Source organism: Lepidochelys kempii, chromosome 6, assembly GCF_965140265.1.
Source record: "Lepidochelys kempii isolate rLepKem1 chromosome 6, rLepKem1.hap2, whole genome shotgun sequence".
Classification (NCBI taxonomy): Eukaryota; Metazoa; Chordata; order Testudines; family Cheloniidae; genus Lepidochelys; species Lepidochelys kempii.
The window spans coordinates 9,768,619-9,785,212 of record NC_133261.1 but is presented as its reverse complement, the minus strand read 5'-3'; the positions used below and the strand labels follow the sequence as shown (position 1 = coordinate 9,785,212).

Below are 16,594 nucleotides of genomic sequence, written 5' to 3'. Positions count from 1 at the left end.
TCAGTGTGATAAAGGGTTAACGCTTTCCTTTCTGGGTGGGGCTCTTTTGTCTCTGACTAATAAAGCTGATTGAGGCTGGGTTATTTGACATCTCATCAATATTCGAAAGTGAACCCCAACAATCCGTACTTTCATGGGGAGAAAACACCAGGTGTGAAAAGGCCCTTTCACCCTAGAGGAGAAAGGCAGAACAAGAACGAATGGGAGGAAGTTAAGCCCAAACAAACTCCAATTAGACACAAGGATTCTTCCTAAATGTGGGAGGGCCTTGAGACCCCCCCCACTCCATGGTCCCACCCCTGCCCCTCCTCTTCCCCCTGAGGCCCCACCCCTGACCAAGCTGGGAGCTGTAGTTGGGTCTGGGAGCCTGGGTCCCTCCACCTACCCAGGGTTGGGGGGGCCTGAGAGCAGCCCCCGGACTGTGTCTCCACCCCCCCGGGTCCCCCCACCCAGGGCAGATGGAGGGTCTGCGGCTCCCCATAGCTGACCACATGGCTCTTACTCCGACTTGGCTCTGGCTTCTAGCCTGGCTGGGGATGGGGCCTTGGGGGCCAAAGAGCCATCGCTGGGCCATGGTAAGAGCTGTGGGGAGCCGCAGATCTTCCATCTGCCCTGGGAATGGGGTCTGGGGGGCAGGGCCGGGGGCTGCTCTCAGGCCCCCCCACCCAGGCACGTGGAGGGGCCTGGGCTCCCCACAGCTGCCTGGGCTTCCCAGACCACTCTTACCCAGGCTGGGCTCCAGTTTCTGGCCTGGCAGGGGACACGGGGAGAAAAGGGGCAGGGAGCCAGGCCTGTGGTGAAAAGTAGGAGGGCCATGACCCCTTGATCCGCCCCCTCCCACCCCCGCCCCATTCCGGCGCCCCTGGGTGCCAGTTTTTACCCATGTGGATGATTAACCCATTGGAACACACTCCCCAGGGGTGTGGTGTATTCGCAGTCCTTTGATGGCATCCAGACCAGACAGGAGGCTGGTCTGGAAGATACTTTGGCCAAAACAGAAGCGATTGAGCTCAGTACAGGGGTGCCTGGGTGAAATTCTTTTGCCCGAACTCTTCAGGAGGTCGGCCTAGATGATCACTGGTGACTTCAGTTCAGATCTACAGATCTATGAAAGAATTTGCCCCGGGGTGGGGAACTCTTCCCAAAGTGTCCACGAGGAGTTTCTCACCAGACATGCCAAACCCGGGGTGGGGTGGGGTGGGGTGGGGTGGGGGGGGGGGGGGACACACACAGAAATTGGGCTTGTTTGGGGCTTAATGGGCTTGTGAGTTGCTTGTTGGCGAGTTTTTGCCTTGTTGTAGCTGGTTGCTTCTTTTTTGTTGTTTGGCTCCCGGCAGGGGCAAGTGGGGGAGAATCAGGGGTGCACAGCGGGCCCACCACCGTCCCAGACTGCAGGCCCGGGGGATCTAGCCACATAGAGTGTTGGGGTTCTTAGGGATCGGTTTGTTTTGAAGTGGGATTAGCTTGATTTTTGGCTTCTTGTGAAAGTCGGGGTGCTTATTTACCGCCTGCAAGTTGGCGACTGTGTTTCTCGCACCGTCCCCTGCTGCCGCTGGCTTTGGGCAGAGCTGGGGGCAGGATACTGGCTAGGGGGCCTAGCTTTGGCCTGATCCAGTGAGACAGGGAGGTCTGGCTTGATAATGGAGCAGGGAGGAGGCTCAGGATTTCCCTGGTTCTTTCCCTGATTGGAGTCCCCCTGGGGCGTTGGAGAATTAAAAGGGTTAAAACCAATGAGCTCTGAGCCAGGCCACTTCCCAGAGCGATGCTGTAAGGGGCGGTGGTAAATAGTGCAGGGACCTTAGTTCCTTCCTGTCCAGCCCCCTGCTCCTTGCCTGGATTCGGAGTCACTCCCGGTGCACAGGGGCGAGCCTCCGTTTGCGGCCCCCCGGCCGGGCGGTGAGTGGGGGCGCGGGGGAGACGCGGGGAGAGGCAGCTCCAGGGAGGGAGAGAAAGGGCAGCAGAGGCAGGAACTCGCTGCTTGGAGGAAGCGGCGCCAGGGGCGAGGGGATCGGAGCCAAACCGTGGCTGGGACGGAGAAACACCCTCCCCGCTCCCAGCCAGCTGCAGGGAAAGCACCGGGGGTGGGTCTGTGAGCTGAACCCAGCCAGCTCCAGGGCAGCGCACAGATATTAGACACGCTGAGTTGGGTCCCCAGGGGTCTAGGGGTTAGAGCAGGGGGGGCTGGGAGCCAGGACTCCTGGGTTCTATCCCCAGCGCTGGGAGGGGAGTCGGGGCTGGAGGGTTAGAGCAGGGGGGGCTGGGAGCCAGGACTCCTGGGTTCTATCCCCAGCGCTGGGAGGGGAGTCGGGGCTGGAGGGTTAGAGCAGGGGGGGCTGGGAGCCAGGACTCCTGGGTTCTATCCCCAGCGCTGGGAGGGGAGTCGGGGCTGGAGGGTTAGAGCAGGGGGGGGCTGGGAGCCAGGACTCCTGGGATCTATCCCCAGCGCTGGGAGGGGAGTCGGGGCTGGAGGGTTAGAGCAGGGGGGGCTGGGAGCCAGGACTCCTGGGTTCTATCCTCTAGCACTGGGAGGGGAGTGGGGGCTGGAGGGTTAGAGCAGGGGGGGCTGGGAGCCAGGACTCCTGGGTTCTATCCCCAGCGCTTGGAGGGTTAGAGCCGGGGGGGCTGGGAGCCAGGACTCCTGGGTTCTATCCCCAGCGCTGGGAGGGGAGTCGGGGCTGGAGGGTTAGAGCAGGGGAGGCTGGGAGCCAGGACTCCTGGGTTCTATCCCCAGCGCTGGGAGAGGAGTGGGGTCTGGGGCAAGGGCTGGGAGCCAGGACTCCTGGGTTCTATCCCCAGCGCTGCGAGGGGAGTGGGGTCTGGGGCAAGGGCTGGGAGCCAGGACTCCTGGTTTCTGTCCTGAACTCTGGGAAGGCATGGGGGGCTTGTAATTAGATCTGTGTATCAGGATCTAGGACAGGGGTTCTCAAACTGGGGTCCCTGACCCCTCAGGGGGTCACAAGGTTATTACATGGGGGTTGCGAGCTGTCAGCCTCCACCCCAAACTCCACTTCACCGCCATGATTTATAATAGCGTTTAAATATAAAAAAGTGTTTTAAATTTATAAATGAGGGGGTCACAATCAGAGGCTTGCTGTGTGAAAGGGATCACCAGTACAAAAATTTGAGAACTGCTGATCTAGGAACAAGACACGGGTAAGGAGTCTGTAGCCCAGTGGGCCAGCTTGCCTTTATAGATTCACTGCTTGGCATTATGTTCAGCCACTGCGGCCTGCTTCCTCCTTTCCCTGGAGGTACTTGACTCCCCCGCTCTGCCCCAGGGCCCACCCCCACTCATGGGTGGCAGGTGCTGGCTGGTGGATGCTAGCCCCCAGCTGCCTCCCCCACGGCCCCACCCCCTTCCCCTGCAGGAGCCCTGAGCCCCCCTGTGACTGCCAGCCCCTCCCGTATCCCCAGCCCTCCCCCCCACAGCATCAGGTGGCCCGGCCCCAGTGCCAGGTGGCCCCAAGTCCCAGCCGCCCTAGCTCCAGCCTCAGCAGTACTGAAGAGGAGCAACCTGTCTGGGCTGGGGCCAAGGGGGAAGGGCAAGGAGGGGGTAGCTTCGGGGAGGAGCATGGGTGGGGCACAGCCTTCCCTAGCCTGTTGGACCTGCCGCCCTGGCCCCCACTCCGCCCCTTCCCCCAACACTCCATCCCACTCCTCCTCTTCCTGCCCCCACTCCGCCCCCACCCCACCTCTTCCCATCCAGTTCCACCCCCTCCCCAAGTGTGCCCCGTCCCCACTCCTCCCCCCTCCTGCACACCACGGAACAGCTGATCGCAGTGGGCGGGAAGCGCAGGGAGGGAGGGGGAGGAGTTGATCAGCAGGGCCGCCAGTGGGCGGGAGGCACTGGGGGGAGGGGGGTAGCTGGCTAATTTTTTTCCGTGGGGGCTCCAGCACCTATGTATGTAGCAGGAACGCAAGGAACCTACAGGCCTGAATCCTGGAAGACATGAGCTTCAGCAAGTTAGCATAAGGCTTGAGGTCTATGAACTTTGAAGAGCTAAACTTTGCACAGATAAACGGCCCAGTGGAAAACCGCAAGTATTTGAGGAGCTGAAAATAGAGTTTAAGGGGAAGTTCTGACCACAGGTACATGATCCGACCACAGAAGTGTCATGGCAACGAATTGATGTACATAAAGGTACATGAGCTACATCCGCAGATACCTAACCACTAAAAGGCCGTGGCAATGAATTGACGTATATTATAATAAGTTGAGATTATTGATATACTAACCTATAGAAGAAAGACAGTCCAAAATTAGAAAGGTAAGGATATACAAATAAGGAAAAAGGGAAATACCCCTCTAAATATGCATCAAACATAGTGTCGTCAGCGTATCATATTATAAAAGTTTCATCCCAGCCTCGGGGCAGTAGGAGAAGGAGATGTAGTCCTTGGGTTGGCCACTGGAGATGATGGGGACGTTGATAGCCATCATCTTCCTCATTACTAACATTTCCAGTTGTTCTGCAAGGGATGATGTGAGTATGTGGATGTGCAGAGGTACATTCTGTAATATCTCTACCTACCTTACTGAGTTGGGGTGTTTGTGACTGTGCTAAATGTATTAATAAACTGATATTTGTAAATATAGAAGCGTTCCTATAGCGTGAGTGTTGCAGCTGTGTACAGTGGGGTTCACAGCTATATAATAATTTAAATAATACTGGGCCTGATCTTGGGGCAAGAACCTGTCAACCCTCAAAGTGATAACTGGGGATTCTTAAGTAATGAATCTATCTATTTATCTAGAATATATCTACCTATCTATCTGTAGATGAGGCTACAAGTCCTGATCCTTTTTGGATTGATTTTCACTTCACATGGCCAGGAGGAGACCCAGGTGTGTAGAAATATGTAGGTGATGGGAGATCAAGAGCCACCAACCTTGAGGTCACCTGCGCTGGGTCCGTGTCTTTCCCCACAACACTGGGGCTGGGAGGGGTGGTTCCTGTGTGTCTCGTTCCTTCTGTGGCTCTAATTTCTCTCCCCTCTTCATAAAGGTGATCATCCCCTGGGCTAATCTCACCCCCCCTTGGACGTGCCCCCCCACCCGTGTACAGATGGTGCTGCAGGGGGTCCATTGCTGATGCCAGGTGCTCCCCAGGGAGATACGGCTGTGCCCTGGCTCAGAGACGGGCCATGGCTGCCCAGGTGGCTCCCCCAGCTGCTCTCAGGCTCCAGTTCCAGCCCCCACCGGGATGTGGCCTGGTTCTCAAAGAAGAAGTGGAGGAGCCGGATGCCCACGGACCCATCGACATGGAGATGCATCGTCTGCGCTTCAGGGGTTTCCGCTACCAGGAGGCTGAGGGGCCCCGGGAGGCGTATGGCCACCTCTGCCTCCTCTCCCGGGCGTGGCTGAGGCCGGAGCAGTGCTCCAAGGAGCAGATGCTGGAGCTGCTGGTGCTGGAGCAGTTCCTGAGTATCCTGCCCCAGGAGATCCAGAGCTGGGTGGGGGGGTGTCACCCCCAGACCGGGGAGCAGGCTGTGGCCCTGGCGGAGGGTTTCCAGTTAGCCAAGCAAGAGCCCGGAATATGGCCGCAGCAGGAGGTAAGGATGTGAAATAATTCGGGAGTGGGACACGGGGCCTTTCCCATCTAGGGGGCACCAGCTCCCATCCACCCATGAGGCGGGGGGGACTGGTTGGTTGAAGGGGGTCGGGGAATGGGATGGGGACCTTTCACCTTGCGGGGAGGTGCTGGCTCTGATCTGGCCGCGGGGCAGGAGACTGGCTGGCGCTGGAAGTGGAGAACGGGCCATGGGGCCTTTCCCCTCTAAGGGGCACTGGCTCTGATTCACCCCCAAGATGGGGGGGATGGGGTGGCTCATGCGGGTGGGGAACGGCATGAGAGGCCTTTCTCCTCTCTGTCTCCGGGGCAGGAGTTCCCATCGGACGGTTTGCAGGCTGGCGGGGAAGGAGTGGGTCTGGCTAGGGCTGCAGCGCTTGGTGACCAAACTGAAGTAGAGTGTAGGCCATAGGTGAAGGGAGAGACCGCTGCTTGCAAAACTGCTGTACTAATTCTTTAGTGGCAATTTCCATCAAAGGAACAGACTTCTGCTGAGGAGTGTGAAATCAGCTGGCAGACAGATTAACAAAATGTGAATTGCTTTACTCCTATAGTACGATTGTCTAAGGTGGCCATGCACAGCAAAGAAGGAATAGTATATGTTGTACATCCATGAACTGTACTCTCCAAATTCTTTATACTTGTACTCCCATTTCCGCTTTGCTGTGGAAACCTCATGGGAGCTAAACGGTTGCAATCTCTGTGCCTCTGTTCTTTGGAGGTTTAGAAGCTTAGCAGAACCTGTCAGAATGAAGATATCTGAGGCTTGCAAAACCCAGAAGCCTCCGGGTATCTGAGTCTGGCTGTTACAAGACACCTCTGTGTCTGGCAACTCCTCAATGGAGCTAGATAAGAGAAAATCATAGAAGGTTAGGGTTGGAAGGGACCTCAGGAGGCCATCTAGTCCAACCCCCTGCTCAAAGTAGACCAATCCCCAGTTTTTGCTCCAGATCACTAAATGGCCACCTCAAGGATTGAACTCACAACTCTGGGTTTAGCAGGCCAATGCCCAAAGCACTGAGCTATCCCTCCCCCCAAACCACTGAGCTATCCCTCCCCCGATGAGGTCTCTGTGTTAACCAATATCATATAATGCCAATCTATATCAATAGCATATGTTAATGCTTTATGTGACTATGAATTGTATTCATCTTAAGCTCTTCCCAGGGTGCTTTTCAGCATCCCTGATTGCTAAGATTGGTTAACTGAGGGCACATATGAAGTGTTGCAATTTCAGTGTCAGGTACAGAGACATACCAAAGAGACAGGATAAGATGGATAGTTTTGTTGATGCTTAATCAACATCCGTTCAGTACCAAGGCACGAGTCTCTAAGAGAACTATGTTCAAAATGAGATAAGAAACCTGGTATGTCAACCTTCGTTACTATCATGGGATGTGTAGAACTTTCCCTTTGTTGTAAACAACTCAGGGATAAATATGATCAGAGGTAAGCCAATAATTTCAGGACAATCTGGATCACTGCAAAAACGGTGTTCCAGATCAGATTGGCGATGTATTAACCTTTGCCTTTCTGTGCTATGCTTTTGGGGCTCTGACTAACGAAGCCTGATTGAGCCTGGTTGTGGGATGGCTAAACTGAACTGTAACATGCTGATCTGCAGCCCTTGTTGTTCCAGGAGCTAGTGACATGGAAGGAGGAGACTGTGTGTTCCTCTGAGGCAGAGCTGGATCCAGGACAGGGCGAGATCTGCAGGGAGGTTAAGGAGGAGAATAAGGAAGAGACTCTCGTTTTGCTGGGTGAGGAGCTGCTTCGGGAGCTGGGGGTTGGGGTTGGCAGGAGTTACTGAAGTCGTCATGCTGCATCGGGGGCATTACATTTCTGGGGAAGTGGCTTGTGGAGCCCCCAGGCCCAGCAGCACAGAGACGGTCACCCTCCAAATGGTGATGCTTCATCTTCCTAGCAGAGAACAGGGCTGGGGTTACAATCTGGCCACGTTCTCCATACAAAGCCCTAGGAGGAGATTTCACCAAGTGCGTCTCGCCTCCCCACCAGAAGGATTCACCATCCCCAACCTGGCCATGGTCTCCCGGATGGAGCGAGAAGAAGAGCCGAGGGTCCCGGATCTCCAGGGCTCTGAGGAAAGGGAGACCCTGAGAGGTGCCCGTACAGGTGAGGAATGAGTGACACTGGCTCAGAATGAAGGGAACAGATGGGATCCCAGTAAAGCCAGTGGGAGCCCCCCAGTTCTGTCTCGTCTCGCTCAGCAGGGGCCTCATGGCAGGTGCCACTCCTGGATCCACCCCTGGCAGGACCCATCCCTCCTCCAGCCTTTCTCTGAGGGCTCAGCTGGGATGCTGGGGAAGCCCCGGCCCCTCCTCTCCCCTCAGGGAAGGGTTTGGGGGTTTCGCTTCCTGCCGATCAGGTTTTCTGCTCAATGACAATCCCATTTGCTGCCCCTTCTCTCCCCGGCACAGGGAACGAACCCTGGCTGGATTCTCTCTCTCTCCCAGCAGGTGCCAGGACAGACGAGGGGAATCCCCAATGGGAAGGACCTGTGGGAGCGGAGTCACCTGGGGCGTCCCAGAGCCCCGAGCAGGGAGACGTCTGTGGGGCAGCATGGCTGCAGAGAGACCCCGCAGGGGAGGAGAGAGCTGCTGGGTGTGATGATCCCCAGCCTCAGGGAACCCACGTGGGACAGAAATCCCATAAATGCCCCGACTGCGGGAAGAGCTTCAGGTGGAACTCGGCGCTTCTCCATCACCAGCGATCCCACACGGGGGAAAAACCTCATCAGTGCAGGGAATGTGGACAAAGCTTTGGGCAGAAATCCACCCTGACTAGGCATCTGAGAATCCACACTGGGGAGAGACCCTACACATGTGCCCAGTGTGGGAAAAGCTTTAGCCAGAAGTACAGCCTGTCCCAGCATCAGATGACGCACCAGCAAGAGAGACCTCACACCTGTACCGCATGTGGGCAAAGCTTCACTCTCAAATCGTACCTTGTTCGACACTTGGTGAAACGCCACATGGGACAGAAACCCTATAAATGCCTCCACTGTGGGAAGCAGTTTGCTTGGAGCTCAGACCTGAGGAAGCACCAGACGACCCACACGGGGGAGCGCCCCTACCGATGCCCCCAGTGCGGGGTAGGGTTCACCCAGAGGTTCAGCCTCCTAACGCATCAGAGGACCCACGTGAATGAGAGACCCTACAAATGCCCCCACTGTGACAAGAGCTTCAACAGGAGATCGGGGCTTGTCAAGCACCAGAAGATCCACACGGGGGAAAAACCTCACGAGTGCACTGAATGTGGGCAAGGCTTTGGGCAGAAATCAAACCTGACTAGACACCTGAGGATCCACGCTGGGGAGAGACCCTACCAATGTACCAAATGTGGGAAAAGCTTCACTCAGAAATCGAACCTGGTTCAACACTTGATGAAACGCCACATGGGAGAGAAACCTGATGCAGCAAATGTAACTTCAGATTCAGTAGCTCTAGCATTGTGATAGGGACTCCACACACGGTAGAAAACACTGGTGCGGTACTTCCTTTGCTTGGAGTGGCTTAAAGAGCCTGGGTGGGTAGTAGCGGCTTATCGCTGATGACAAGTGTGAGATTTGGGAGCACGGGTGCCAGCTTCCAATTTTCCCCGGGGGTGCTCAACCCCCGGCCCTGCCCCCACCCCCCCCCTTCCGCCTCCTCCTGCCCCACCCCTACCTCTTCCCGCACAGTTCTGCCCCCTCCCCTGAGTGTGCGCTGTCCCCTCTCCTCCCCCTCCCTCCCTGTGCCTCCTGCATGCCACGGAACAGCTGATCGCAGAGGCCGGGAGGCGCTGGGAGGGAGGGGGAGGAGTTGATCAGCGGGCTGCAGGTGGGCAGGAAGCGCTGGGGGGAGGAGGGGGGCAGCTTGGCTGCCGGTGGGTGCTAAGCACCGGCTAACTTTTCCCATGGGTGCTCCAGCCCTGGAGCACCCCCGGGGTCGGCACCTATGTTTGGGAGGAAGGAAGAGATCTTTCGCTGGGGGGAGGGGGAATAGTTGGTGGGAATTTCAAGGTTAGATGATTGGACGCTGGAGGGAAGTGATCACGAGGGCACTAGTGGTAGAAAACTAGGGCAGAGAGAGACCGGTAGTGGAGGTACGGACCATTTGAAACGTGGGATGATGTAGGAGTGGGAATACGGGTGTGTTTCTGTGTGCATGCGTTTGTATCTTTTAAACACCTCTCAGGGCATGTCTAACCCCGGGAGGTTTACTCGTATAATTATGCCACTCTGGTAATACCGGTTATAACTTCCCCAGTGAACACTCTTATTCCAGCATAAGTGTGTCCACACAGGAAGTTACAGAGTTATCATTAGACTTGTATACAGATGCCTGTAAAATCCCCTGTGCTGACCAACCCTCACTGGGGGAAGTTTAAAGGTGGCAGCTGAGTAGGAGTAAATCAGTCGTGCCCCATCCGGACAGCAGCTTGCTACCATGTTCCTAACTGGCGAGTAGCACGATGGGACAAAAATGCAACTCAGTGTCACAAAGCGCATGGTGAACAGTGGGTTACCAACCATCCCGTCTGAGCCTATGGCTTCAGTGTCAAGCTGCTCAGTCTATCGCAGGGTTCCAGGAAGTGGTTGGGCACACGGCGGTTTTCCTGCGTGGCCGGTTCCTGTAACTGTACCAGTGTAACTGATGATTCACATCCTACTTCCTCCCCTAGCTCTGCATCCCACAGTCCACTGTGAGTGTCTGAAATAAATAACGTCCATGTTGTAGGGAGCTGCTCCTTGGCCGGTGTGGACTAGTAGCCCAGGATATTTCACCATTTACTCCTACAAACACCGCGGGGCCGAGTGCTGGGTGTGAACCGGAAACCAAAAAACGCCCCGTTTGCCTCGGAGCTGGTTGGGCCCTAATACTGTGTGCCTTAGACCAATCACAAAACCCCAGTTCTCTCTGCAGTGTAAATGGGGTGTTGGCCAGTCGGTTTCACAGGGATTGAGCAGGACGGTGTCCCAGAAGCGTGGGGCTTTTAGGGGAGGGGATTGCAGGGCACAGAGAAGTGGCCATTCCTTTCCTTTCCCAATAGGCTGATCACTACTTTCCCTGATCAACCCTGCGTGCTGTTAACTAAGCGTGAGTGTGCCCTGGGAAGGCAGCTGTGCCTAGACCAGCGAGTTTCTGTATTTCTTTGGTTGTGCTGGGGCCTGCTGTGACCCCTCAGCTGCCGTCCGCTGGGAAGAGCCTGGGGCTATGTCTACACTACACTACACAACGCCAGGGCTGCGGGTCCGCTGGTGTAGCGCAGACACGACGGCAATGGAAGGGGGTTTTCCGTCCCCTGTAGCAAATCCGCCCCCTCGAGAGACGGTAGCTAGGTTGGCAGAAGAATTCTGCACAGAATTCAAGACATTTTTCACAACCCCGAGCGATATGGCCAGGTCAATGTCAGGTTTTGATGTAGACCATGAGTCTCTTTTCTTTGCCCCTCGCCAAAATCAGCGCTCTCTTCTTTCACCCTCTGCCATGACGTTGTTCAGTCCCCATAGGAACAAGTCACACTGGTGGCCAGTGGCCACTAGTTAGGCCCTTCATAGGCACATGAAAGAAACCCAGTAGCGGAAAAAGGTGGCACAATTTGCCCCGAGTCCAAGTGTCTTCCTAATCCTGTCAGCTAATTATTGGGTTGTGCCCAGAAGCAGATTCCTCCCAAAACCATTTTTTACTTGAGCTAATAATGTACCTAGGGAGGTTCTCATTATCCATGTTGCTGGCCGATCCCTCACTGAGCTCCAGGCCTCAGTGATATCTAGTGGAAATGAGTTCCACCGGCTAATAATGCATTGTGGGTAAGTGTGTGTGAGTGTGAAAGTAGAACCTAAATTTTGATGAATTTTCTCCCTGTGAAGATGCTAATACACCAAAATCAAGTCACCCCCTACCTTTCTGATAAACTAAACAGAGTGAGCCAAGTCCCGCCCTGTAAGGCGTCGTTTCTAGCCCCTGAATCATTTTTGTGGCTCTTCTCTGCACCCTCTCCAGTTTGTCAATGTCCTTTTAAAAATGGGGACACCAGAGATGGATGTTGTGTTCCAATATCGGTCTCCCCAAAGCCACACAAAGAGGTCAAATCTCCTCCCTCCTCGCTGCTCCTGTTTAAACAGCCAAGGATGGCTTGGCCCTTTTTCCCCACAGCATCTCACCGGGAAGTCATGTCCAGTGGTCTGTCGACAATGACACCAGAATCCCTGTCCGAAGCAGTGCTTTCCATGAGACAGTCCCTCGTGGGGTCAGTAAGGCCTGTATTCTTTGTTCCCGGTGGCATGATCTTGCCTCTGGCTGTATTGAAACACACTGTGTTTGCATGTGCCCCGGTTACCCAACAGAGCAGATCCTGGGCACGCTCCCACCAGCGTCACCAGCTCCCATCCAGCCCCAGGGCAGGGGGACTGGCTGGCTCAGGGGGGTGGGGAATGGGACATGAGGCCATTCTCTTCTAGGACCGGGTGGTTCGTTGGCTGATGGGGAGCGAGTGGGTCCAGCAGGTGCTGAGCGGGGGTCTTTGTTGTTCCAGGAGCCGGTGATGTGGGAGGCGGAGGCTGCGTGTTCCTCCAGGGCAGAGCCGGCAGCGCTGGTCCCAGAGCAGGGCGAGATCTGCAGGGAGGTGAAGGAGGAGAATAAAGAAGAGCCTCTGATCTCGCGGGGTGAGGAGCAGCTTCCCCTCAGGGGTTAGCAGCTGCGGGGGAAGGGAGGTTCTGAAGCCCCTGTGGTGCCTTTGGGGCACTGGCCTCTGGATGCCCCAGACGCAGCAGCACAGAGCCCGTCACCCCACAATTCAGATCCTGCTTCCCCCCGAGCAGAAAGCGAGGCTGGGGTTAAAATCAAGGGGCAGTTTTCCGGGGGAGGCCTCGGGGGAGATTTCACTGAGTGCTATCTCGCCTGTTTCCTTCCCCTGAGCAGGATTCCCCGTCCCTGACCCGGCCATGACCTCCTGGATGGAGCGAGGGGAAGAGCCGAGGGTCCCGGATCTCCAGGGCTCAGAGGAAAGGGAGACCCTGAGAGGCACCCGCACAGGTGAGGGATGAGCGACACTGGCTCGGAGACCGTCCGGGAGGGAAGGGAAAAGCTGGGATCCCAGCAAAGCTGCCAGGATCTCCCCATCTCCCCTTCAGTTCTATCTTATCTCTGTCAGTATCGTCCCCAGCAGGTCCTTGTCCTCAGGTGACACTCCCAGATCCCACCCCCGGCCGGAGCCCTCCCCTCCTCCAGCTTTTCTCGGAGGGCTCAGCTGGGCCCCTGGGGCAGAACTGGCCCCTCCTCTCCCCTCAGGGAAGGGTTTGGGGCATTTGCTTCCTGCCCATCAAGTTTTCTGCTCAGTGACAAACCCCTGTGCCCCCCCTCTCTCCCTGGCACGGGAACGAACCCCAGCTGGATTCTCTCTGTGTCCTAGCAGGTGCCGCGAAAAAGGAGGAGAATCCCCAGCTGGAAGAGCCTGCAGGAGCAGAGCCAAATGGGATGTCCTGGAGCCCTGAGTGGGAAGACCCTGGTGGAGCAGGATGGCAGCAGGGAGACCACGTGAGGGCGGAGAGACCTGCTGAGTGTAATGATCATAATCCTCAGACAGCCTACATGGGACAGAAACCCCATAAATGCCCCGACTGCGGGAAAAGTTTCAGGGGGAACTCAGCGTTTCTCCATCACCAGCGATCCCACGTGGGGAAAAAACCTCATCAGTGCAGGGAATGTGGGCAAAGCTTTGTGCAGAAATCAAACTTGACTAGACACCTGAAGGTTCACACTGGGGAGAGACCCTACACATGTCCCCAGTGTGGGAAAAGCTTTAGTGAGAAGTGCAACCTTTCCCAGCATCAGTTAATGCACCGGCAAGAGAGACCTCACAAATGTACCGAATGTGGGCAAAGTTTTGTGCAGAAATCAACCCTGACCAGACACCTGAAGGTCCACACTGGGGAGAGACCCTACACATGTGCCCAGTGTGGGAAAAGCTTTCGTCAGAAGTACAGCCTTTCCCAGCATCAGTTAAGACACCAGGAAGAGAGTCCTCACAAATGTACCACATGTGGGCAAAGCTTCGCTCTCAAATCGTACCTTGTTCAACACTTGATGAAGTGCCACATAAAAGAGAAATCCTATAAATGCCCCGATTGTGGAAAACTGTTTGCTCGGAGCTCGTACCTTAGGAAGCACCAAATGACCCACATGGGGGGGCGCCCCACAGATGTCTCCAGTGCGGGGTAAGGTTCACCCAGAGGTTCAACCTCCTGGTGCATCAGAGGACGCACACAGGTGAAAGACCCTACGAATGCCTGGACTATGGGAAGAACTTCAACTGGAGATTGGGGCTTGTCCAGCACCAGAAGATCCACATGGGGAAAAAACCTCATGAGTGCACTGAATGCGGGCAAGGCTTTGGTCAGAAATCAAACCTGACTAAGCACGTGAAGGTTCACACTGGGTGAAGATTCACACTGGGGAGAAGCCCTATAAATGTCCCTGGTGTAGGAAAAGCTTTCATTAGAAGATCACCCTTTCCCAGCATCCAGTTACACACTGGCACCGGAGCCCTCAGAAACGCAGCAAGTGTTGGAAAAGCTTCACTGTCAAATCAAACCTTGTTCAACACTTGGCCAATTGCCACATGGAGGAGAAACCCGATGCCATAAATGTAAGTTCAGATGAAATGCGATCTAGCATCGCAATAGGGACTCCACACAAGATAGAAAACATTGGCATGGTACTTCCTTTTCTTGGAGCAGGGCGGTTCTCCACTCATATATATTAAAAATTACAAGGTTCAATGTTCATGGGTGGGTAGTAGCAGCTTATTTATGGTGACAGGTTTGAGATTTGGGAGGGGGAAGGATCTGGTCAAGGAAGGAAGGAAGAGATCTTTCACTGGGGCGAGATGGTTAATGGAAATTTCAAGGTAAGATGATTAGGTGTTTAAAAGGGATTGGCAGGAACCAAAAGCAGAGAGAGCCTGGTTGTGTCCACACAGGGATTTATGGTGGTATAATTATCCAGGTATATTTGCGCTGGTAAAATTCCCCATGTAGATGAGTGCTTACGGACAGAAGTTTAAAGGTAACAGGTGAGCATTTTCAGGTTTATAGAGAACAAATATGTCTTGAACGATTAGTACCTATGACTTCCTCCTGGTCCTCAAAAATTAGCAAAGCTATCTACCTCTGTTCATCCCCAAATAAGATCCATCTGGATAATAAGAAAATGGTTCATATCATGTGAGACACTTTGTCTAAGAGAGTGTTTCTCAAACTTATTGTGTTGGAGAACCCTTTCACACAGCAAGCCTCCGAGTGCGACCCCCGTTATAAATTAAAACCACATCTTTTAAATTAACACTACTTTCAATGTTAAATTTATAACCATATTGTTTAAAATGAATTGACCTTTTCTCACCGCTTTAAAATTAAAACACATTTTCATGGAATCACTGTTCTACGCAGAAGAGTTATTTTGTAAAATAGTTACTGATTAACACCGGGAGGGCGCTGCTGTGAAGTCTGCCTCAGCCAGTCTGCGGTGAAAAGTGAGATTTGTACGTTTGTTCATTTCACTTTTCACAGCCTCCCTGCTCTGAAGGCAGTGCGGCTGCCAGCAGCAGTGCAATAGGGTCCTAAGTCTGCTGTGAAAAGTGATATTGACAAAGTTTCTTTGCGCCCCTCACCAGAGAATCTCAGGCGCACCTCCCAGTTGGTGCACCATTGGTCTAGCCCACCTCAGCCCGCCCACTGGGAAGAGGCTGACACAGCCCCTGACTCGTGACCCCCATGTAATAACCTTGCAACCCCCAGTTTGAGAATTCTTTGGTCTAAGACACTTGTCTCCACATTAGCCAAGGTCTGGAGTTCCACTTCTTCCCAAAAATAGAACCTAAAATGGCTGGATGAGATTATTGTTAATTGCCTAAACAAGAATCTCAATCAGTGTTGGCATATGGATAAAACCTCTTTCTCACTCCCAATATAGCTAAAAAGACCTCAAAAAGTCACCAACTAGGGTGATACCCTGCTTTCCCATGTCACACTGGAAGTGGATCAAATGATGGGTGGCGAAGCTGGCTATGAGACTGAAGGTCTAATCGGGCAAACTGTCTGTTACCCCAAGAAACCAAAAGCACACGTTTTCATCCCAAATGCAAAACTGTACGTCTGTTGTGCTTATCAATCAAATATACCATGGATGATCTGTTTTGTCCTATCAATATGTCTTCCACCCCAAAGTTAGAGGCTGCACACTTGTCTGCTCTGTGAATCAGATAAACTCTCTCTATGTGGATAATGTCTTTTCTGCTATTGTGAGAACTAAACAGTATGAAATGCATATATACAATCAAAGAATGTATGGAATTTATCCACCAAATTTAGAAGACTACAATGGATTTTGTTTGTTTTCTTGGTAAATGATGGCTGCACTCCAGAAGCGATAGGCATTGGATAGCACGCAATGGAAGATTGAAAGGTATAACCACTTCACCAGGGTACAGCCTTGAATTATTAAAAGAAATTGCTTAAAAAGGGTGAAATTCCAATAAACAACATCACAAGGTGGGTGAGGGGGAAAACTTTTATTTTTTATTTCTACTGGCCATTTAATGCCAACCTAGAGCTCAGATTTCAGCTCAGTTTCTCTGCTGTTTCCATGGGTATCCAATAGGTGGTGGTCGTGTACAACAAAAGCCTTCAACCCTTTTCCTATCAGTCTCTTTTGTTTGATTCATTTCAAGGATTGTATTTCATATCCCCCCGCCTCATTTATTGCCTGCAATGTCGTTGTAACCGTGTTTGGTCCCAGGATACTAGAGAAACATGGCCACTCTTATTTCTCTGTGCTGCTGGCCGCGGCACTGCCTTCCTGCAGGGAGGCGGTGAAAAGTGAAATTAACAAACATACAAATATCACTTTTCACAGCAGACTTGCTGGCGCAGAATTCGCAGCAGTGTAGAAGGAAGGGTGGCAATGAGGCGCTAAGTCGGCTGTGAAAAGTGATACGGACAAAGTTCCTTTGCACCGCATCAA

The 16,594-nt window shown here is 53.8% G+C and overlaps 1 protein-coding gene across 1 annotated transcript in view; it reads left to right on the top strand.

The window, feature by feature from the left end:
* The first annotated feature begins 2,679 nt into the window (after positions 1–2,679).
* The window catches only part of LOC140912947 (uncharacterized), a 43,133-nt gene continuing 29,218 nt past the window's right edge, over positions 2,680–16,594 (top strand). The window contains 9 exon segments of the mRNA XM_073348406.1: positions 2,680–3,153; positions 3,910–4,846; positions 5,007–5,553; positions 7,210–7,330; positions 7,587–7,703; positions 8,009–9,012; positions 12,108–12,237; positions 12,494–12,607; positions 12,984–13,790. Coding sequence (XP_073204507.1) covers positions 5,146–5,553; positions 7,210–7,330; positions 7,587–7,703; positions 8,009–9,012; positions 12,108–12,237; positions 12,494–12,607; positions 12,984–13,790 — 2,701 coding nt within the window. The 5' untranslated portion in view covers positions 2,680–3,153; positions 3,910–4,846; positions 5,007–5,145.